We start from the raw sequence: 8,126 nt of genomic DNA, 5'->3' as shown, positions 1-8,126 counted from the left end.
ACGTAATAATTTGATAGCGTTAATGTGTTCAAGGAATGGAGGAAGATTCAGTAGGTTCACATTCGCGTAGTGTGCGACTAGCTTGTCGACCAACTCATAGTCATAGTTCGCACTAAAGGCGATAGTTTGAAATGAATTCGAAAAATATAATTGTTTTCCAACATTTTTTAGTTTGGTTTTTGGTTTGGTTGAAATTACTTAATCATTGTATACACGTATACAAAATTGTATTAAAAAATAACAATCCTTTTAGTTATTAATAATTTGCTGCTGTTTCATAAATAGATTATGGAATAGTTTTCGATAAGATGAAAAAGTAAACCAATTTGGTATGATTATATTTAACCTGCTGTTTGCCTTCTCCAGTTCCCAAAATAGTAAGAAAGATAATTATTTATAACATGATCTATTTCTATGATTATACTTTAAATTTTTAAATTCTATAATGAAGGTAAAACAGATGTACATAAATAGAAATATATTTATGAATGTTTTTTAGTTTTTTGATTAAAATACAATACAATTTGGAATACAATCAGACAACTGTATAATAAGATATTCATAAATGTTTATATCGAACAATTTTGATGTCCTTTTAAAGTGCAATTAAAAAATTGAAATCTTTGGGACTTGTATTGCATTCACGCCAATAATTGTATTACTCTTTGATTAATCATCTAATAACAACAATAAATACACTTGTTCGAATTGTACTAAGAACTAACAATTTGAACAACACATTCGAGGAAAATAAATCAGAGAATATTTATGAGCATCTGAAGAATATAAGGGCTTTTTGCAATTCGCACATTATCGATATTTTGTTAATTAATCTGCAGATTAAAAATGAAGAAAAGTAAATTTTCATCATTAATGAATGCCAAAATTATTTAATTTTGGCTTCATCGTGATTATCATAACTAAATTAGGCAAAAATAGGCTTCCTAACAGTTAATTATTTTAATTTACTTATGATTTTATAAATACGTTTTATTTATAAATATATTTATATATATTCTTAAACGGTTGAATATATGAAGATATGAATATATGAATAATTATTCTTATGCATTTTATGTAACTGTTGCAATTATTATATTTAAGTAACAATATGATTAAAGTTATGATTTCTTAGCAAATAGAAAAAAAAACATAAATTTATTTATGAATAGTTGTCTTTTATAATTTAGTTTTCACTCAATATGCTACGTCTGTTAAATTCGTAATATATAATACATCGGTGGCAATCGCAAGCCCGACAACCGAAATACCGTCAATCAAATTCCCGACGTTCGAAATGCCGACTGTATCGAAATCCCGACGTTCGAAATTCCGACAGTATCGAAATCCCGACAACCATAATCTCGACTATATCAAAATCCCGACTATATCGAAAATGTCTACAATAACATTTTTAAATTATTCCGCAGCGTAGTGACTTTTAAATTGTTATTAATAATAAATAATAACAATTAATAATCTAATTGTATTTGAGATTATTTCATAATGTTAATGTTTATTATGAATAATTCAACAAAATCATATAAATGAATAATAATTTATTGTTATTAATAATTAAAGTGTGGCACAAGGTGTCTATGCTCCGAAATAATTTGAAAATGATATTGTAAAAATTTTCGATATTCGGGATTTTGATAAAGTCGGGATTAGATTTGTCGGGATTATGGTTGTCGAGATTCTGATACAGTAGTCGTTGTCGAGATTTTGATATAGTCGGGATTGCGATACAGTCGGGATTTCGAACGTCGAGATTTCAATAGACGGTCTTTCGGTTGTCGGACTTGCGATATAGACCCATAATAAATATGTAAACTTTTTGTGGCCGAGTTAATTCAATGAACAAATAATATATTGATTAATTCTTATAATTTTGATGAAATAAAATTAGACAATTTTTATTACATTTCTGTAAACAAGAACTAGGTAAAAGAATTTGCAAGATTTCTGATTAGATTTAATTTTTCTGCTGTATTCATTTTATGGGGTTTTGCAAATTCATTTATATTATTGTTTTAATTTAATAATACTTATTGCAACAATAAAAAAAACATAATATAACATTTTCATACAATAATAATTAAAGAAAAAGTCAAATGCTGCAAAAAGCTGTTGATCATAGATCTGTCCACCTTTTAATTTAATATTTTAAAAAGTAACAATTAAGATATATTTTAGTAGTAAGAATTTTTCAAATATTTGCATAATCTTACAGTTACGAATATTGTTATTAGTTTTGCATTAGCCCGTTTAGTGTAGCGTGTATACCGTGTAAATTGAAGTGAAGGAAGTGTACTTAATGTAATATTATATACAACACAAATAGTAAGACATATTTATAAAATAACGGTAATTTTTAACCATTTTTGTATGTTAAATTTGGATAATGTTTCACAATATGTCAATATTTTGTAAATTGAAGATATTATGTAATTATATTTGTATAAATTGAGGAATTATATAAAAAGTAAAGTAAAATATATTTTATATAGTAATATTTATTTATAACAAAAATAAACCTGTCTTTCATCCAAGTAATTAATCAACTAGATTATCTTTAATAAATATAAAATAAAATATTTAGTCCTTGTATAATAGATAATTCCTAAATTAGAAAAAAAAGAAGTTATATTAATATATGCTTTCCATATATTAAGTAACACAGATATAACAAAGTAAACGAGAGAATTGTTCATTGGGTTGCCTAGCACAATGTAACGTATCAATTATCAATCCGAATGAATAAATGTATTTAACTCTATACATAACATTCGTATAAATAATAACAATAAATAATTAAATTAGAAAAAACAAAGTACTTTCTTGGAAAATCTTTAGTCATTTAGTTAAATATAAATATATAATTTTTTTTGGTCGCATAATAAATATTCTTTTGTACAAATATCATTCTACAATTTGTTATTTACAGTCACAGTCTAATGTCATGCAAGCATGTTCGTATTTCGCTCGTTCTCTCTGCTAGACGGAACAGCAGGAGTCGATCCAGATATTCGTGAAAGTGTCCCTGGAGATGCAGGACTCGCTCTTCGTCTGAAACTTCTGGATTTTCTGTCTTTCCGTGTACCCTTTGGCGCACAGACATCTTAGCATTTCCTCCTCGACCGGCGTTATCAGATCAGATAAGTTTATGAGAGAGTTCTTGTTGGTGTTGAAGAGCAGATTGGATGTGCTTTTACTTATCCTTGTCTTCCGGTAATCGATTATACTGCTCTGCTTCCTTTTAACCGGAACTTCGACTTTGGGTTTCTCCATTTCTATTACCTGTTCATCAGACCTGTAACATACAAATTAAATGTAATATTATACAAGCTTTTCATTGTGATGACTTTATGAGAATTTGCGATAAGGTTTGAAAATATTTGAGAGTGTTTTGAGTGTTCATTATTAAATGTGGGGGCTTGTGTACTTTTAATCATGGACTGGAGTTATCACGCAGAGTTGAGATTAATGGGTTAATGTTCTATTTATAGACACCAGCAGATTCGGATACAGTTGTATCATTTTTTTAGTTTAATTTAGTCTGGCCATTTCATTAATGATATTGATTCTAATATAACACTCTTAAGAATCATTGTATAGCGATGAAACTTAGGATACTAGATAAAATGTAGGTCAAATATTGCATTTAGATCTATAAGCAGATTATGAATAGATAAAGATTTCCTTTTCAATAGTTTACTATTGTCTATGGATCATTACAATAAGAAAAGTTTGTATCAAGGTATTTTTAACACTTCTTAACCTATTTTTCCAATAAACTTTTCATCGACATAAAACTAAACTTAGAAGAACTATAGTGCATGAATGTGGTAATTATCACTGGATAATGTCATTAATGTTTCAATCACGCTTCTAAATTTGAAACCGGAAACCGGATCAAGGAACTAAATACATAAAATATATAAACCGCACAAAAATAGGATATAGTCTCCTTTTGCTCAATTAAAATTTTCAAATTTTCAAACCAAACCATAGTAAATGCGGACTGATCAAAGCCGTACTATGCGATATACATTCATATAATAATTAAGTAGTATAATAATAAATGTCTTAAACTATTGTTTACTATAAAATCAGTAATATTATTGAATCTTTGAATTGTAACATTTTTTTACCACAATTTACGTCAATTGAACTTAAGAAGAACTACATAAAATGCAACTTTGTGGTATTTCAGTACATAAAAGTTATAAGTAAATACGCATGAGACAAAATATGTTTATTCGAAACGTATTTAATGATGAAATTAATCAGAATTAAACAACATTACTTATATTGTAAAAATAACATTCAGTTGAAAACAGCGTAAATATATATAATTCAAGCAAATACATTTTACGTAAACTTCCATGAAAATGAATCCCATTACAAACATACTTTTTTGTTATCTTTATCTGATTTGTAAGTATTCACTGCATCAGATCTTACGTTGTCCTTATCTGAAATTCCGATCAGCATTGAATGCGATAATATTATCGAATGTACTGAGTCCTTAGAGTACATTCTATAAAAAAAATGTAATTTGAGAACATTGTACTTTAGAAAATTAATTGTTTTTTGATAATATTTAGTTTATTCAATATTATAGAATATATAAAATAATCATTTTCCATAGATCGTTACAATGTTTCATGTGTTTTTTTAAATTTATTTATGTTATTTGATGGGAGTTTAAAAATAAATGTTTGTTTATTATATAATGATTTTTCAATTAGAGCATAATTTCTGGAACAAAAATATGTTATATGATACAAACTAATAGTATTTATATTTGTTTCAACTAACAAATACTTACATAAGATGTGATTTGTTGTGTCTCAGACAATACGCGTTTTCAAATATATCTTGCAATAATGTCATTTATGTTTCAATCACAAAGTACAAACCTAAGTACAAATATCCTTTTTCTAATATCTATCCTTTTTTAAAATTGTATTTACATTTTCCCTGGGGGGAAGGACTACGGTCGATAATTGAAACATAAATGAAGTTGTTTATATGTGTATTTCAATCACCATAATACAAAAATGTTATACATAAGATAATTATATTAGGAAACTTTAAAAATCTATATTCTTTAAATAGAAATCATTTGAAACAATTATCACATTTTCAAGGATCGTTAAATATAATATTTTGTAGCAGAAATACTTTGGTCATTAGCCTTATGATTAACATATGGAAAAACATTATAGAAATAAAACGTACCGAATATCTTCAAGTTGACGTATTCTTTAAATCTAGTACTAACAAAAAAATGATGTTTAATGTAATTAGAGTGTCTGGAAATAAAATATAATATATATAAATAACAAACGACTTATTAGTAAACATCAAATAGGTTGTATAAACAGAAAATTCCATACGTATAATAAATTGTGATTTAAAGTACTTTTTTTCTATGTAAAAATAAGTTTTTTTAGATTGCAGGAATGTTTATAACAATAGATGTATCACATGTATTACGCATGTCTCGTTTAATACATTTATGTATTAATCGCATGTGCATGGAAAAATAAGATATTTAACAAAAGAATTGTTGCAAGCGTAATCATTTGCGAGTGAGAAGTTATGAGTCACAAATGATGTTTTTCATAAATACGTTTACGAGAACGACGATAACATTATCTGGACATGCAGAGAGAAACGGTTTATTTTCTTTCAATATAAATACGAATTCGTTATTATTCATGCAATTAATCATTTCAAAATGATAAATGGAAATCAGTGTTTCGTGATCATACGATGTTTGACAGTTTACAAAACTTAAGAAATTTTGGATTTGGATTGACGTACAATTAGAATTATCATATTGTTCGGACTATAAGACGCATCTTTTTATGTAAAGAAATTAACTCAGAATTGGAATGCATTATATTGTATTTTATATAATAATATAGTTAACCTTTGAATAACACGATTAATTGGTTTCGTCCTATTTAAAACCGTGTACTTCAGATTCGTATCCAGATTTTTATGTTAAAAGATGTTCTCAACTACTCGTGTACAAACTATTGTACATTGATACAAAGTAATGCTTTTAAGAATTGTGAAAAAGTATACTTTAACCCTTTATGGCCAAAATACATAAAGGGTATTAGTGGTACATATAAGTACCATTCGTATTTTGGATTTTGCACGTTTTGCATCTGTCTGCATTTGCATCTGGTGCATTTATACATTTTCGCTGTCTTTTTCTAGAAAACGCTTCTTAGATGTAAAATTGTAAAAATACTTCTGCGATATTAAATAAATACACTTATAAATTATGATGCGCCCCACTGTGTGATTGATTAAAGTAAATAAATATGATGATGTAACAAAAATCGGGTTGCCGCAAACGAAAACACTATGCTAACCCATTAGGCAACTAAATGGTACACAAATAAACCAAATAAAACCTGATAAAATGTCTTTAGTCTTGACATAAAGTTGAGTGGTACATATATGTACCAGGAGTCGTAGTTCCCAAACTATGTGCCGCGAAAATTGAAGAAAAACTACAATTAACATAAACTTCTCCCTGTGATAGACCAATGTTTTGACTTGGGGCGCCGCTGATATATTAAGGACGCCACAAACCAAAAAAGGTTGGGAACCCTGGTTTATAATTGATACAAGGTGGCAGCTGTAATTTAGCGACCGATTAAACATTTAATTGAGTTGCGACCAATAGGTAAATGCTAATTTAAAATTTTACGAGGGCTGTGACAATATGTTAACGTTTTATTTGAGATTTCGTGTAATTGAAGTATACAACGGTACTTTTCAAGGTTTTTCTGTATATTTGTTCTAAATATTGTCACATATATTAGTAGTATAATTACAATAATGTTGTGATATAAATTATATTGCATTTAAAAAGATATTAATAGAACCAATTAAATAAAAATAAAATTTCTATAATTTCAATGTAAAAAACTTTCCGAGCGTCTGAGAAGTGAGTACATTTGTGAATCCCTTAGATTATAAAATCAATTGGTGTAAATAACTTTCAGATAACAAGGATAATGTGGTTTGGGGAAGTTTGCAAAACGTCAGAATTTATTCTTTTCAAATCGATATAAAAGTAGAAAAAATATGTATAAAATCAATATAAATGGATTTTATGCGGTAGCATAACATTAAATGATTTATATCAGATCGAATAATTTTTAATGTTACTTTGCATATTTGTAACACATGCATCAATAATGAAATTATTTATGTCATTGATAGAGCATATTAAGATTAATAACAAAAATACTGCAATTCGTTGCATCCCCGGATATCCGGACTCACATGACTTCCATAAATGAATGAAAATGCTAGAAACATGTACAAAAATATAAATGAAATATATATTTTTTATGTCAATAATCAATTCAAATCAATATGATTTATCTCATTTCGTCAATAAATTAAAATGTTTAGTAAATACACATAAAAAACATCTTTACCATTATTTACTGTAATACAGACTCCATTCGGTAAAACCATGTTCAATTCCTGGAAGAATTATTGCATACTTTCATAAAAAAATGTTTTGAATGTACTTTTAATAATCTCACTGTTTTTAAATTGCTAGAAGTATTTTTAAATGAATCTTAACGACTAGAATTCAATCTGATCGTAACACGTAATTGATGTTCATTTAAAATATGCCTATTTTAGAAGCGTGTTATTCCAAATGAATCAAATATTCAATTGCTTCAATCCAGTTAATTTATGTGGAATCTCCATGTTATTTTTATACATTTAGCATAATTAATGCACCAAAATATATTAATATTTTTTTATGATTAGAAACTTGTTTGAATGTTGTTAATAAATTTGGTCATTTAAGGAATTCGGAGAATCCACTTTCGTTTTAAAAAAAAAATCATTGCAAATTTATTTTTAAGAATGCGAAAAATCTAAGCAACAATTAAATAACAGCAAGATGTATTGAAAACTATTAGATAAGACCCTAGTCAAAATGACTTTATGAACCGGATATATATATAAAAAAATTAAGTATCAGCAGTATTTAATCAGTTGTAACTCCAGGATATAGCTGAGCTCATACACAAAATACGGATAATCAGGTTTGAATGAATAACAGAAAA

The 8,126-nt window shown here is 27.1% G+C and overlaps 1 protein-coding gene across 1 annotated transcript in view; it reads right to left on the bottom strand.

Moving 5' to 3' along the window:
* Nucleotides 1–2,869: 2,869 nt before the first annotated feature.
* The window catches only part of LOC108565423, a 7,497-nt gene continuing 2,240 nt past the window's right edge, over nt 2,870–8,126 (bottom strand). Inside the window, exon 2 of the mRNA XM_017924866.1 lies at nt 2,870–3,313. Within this exon, the coding sequence (XP_017780355.1) occupies nt 2,998–3,313 (316 nt within the window). The 3' untranslated portion in view covers nt 2,870–2,997. The remainder of the gene's footprint in view (nt 3,314–8,126) is intronic.

Source organism: Nicrophorus vespilloides, unplaced genomic scaffold, assembly GCF_001412225.1.
Source record: "Nicrophorus vespilloides isolate i.1.1-1 unplaced genomic scaffold, Nicve_v1.0, whole genome shotgun sequence".
NCBI classification, from domain to species: domain Eukaryota; kingdom Metazoa; phylum Arthropoda; class Insecta; order Coleoptera; family Silphidae; genus Nicrophorus; species Nicrophorus vespilloides.
Note: the sequence above shows the minus strand (reverse complement) of the source record. Positions and strands in the feature narration are given on the sequence as shown.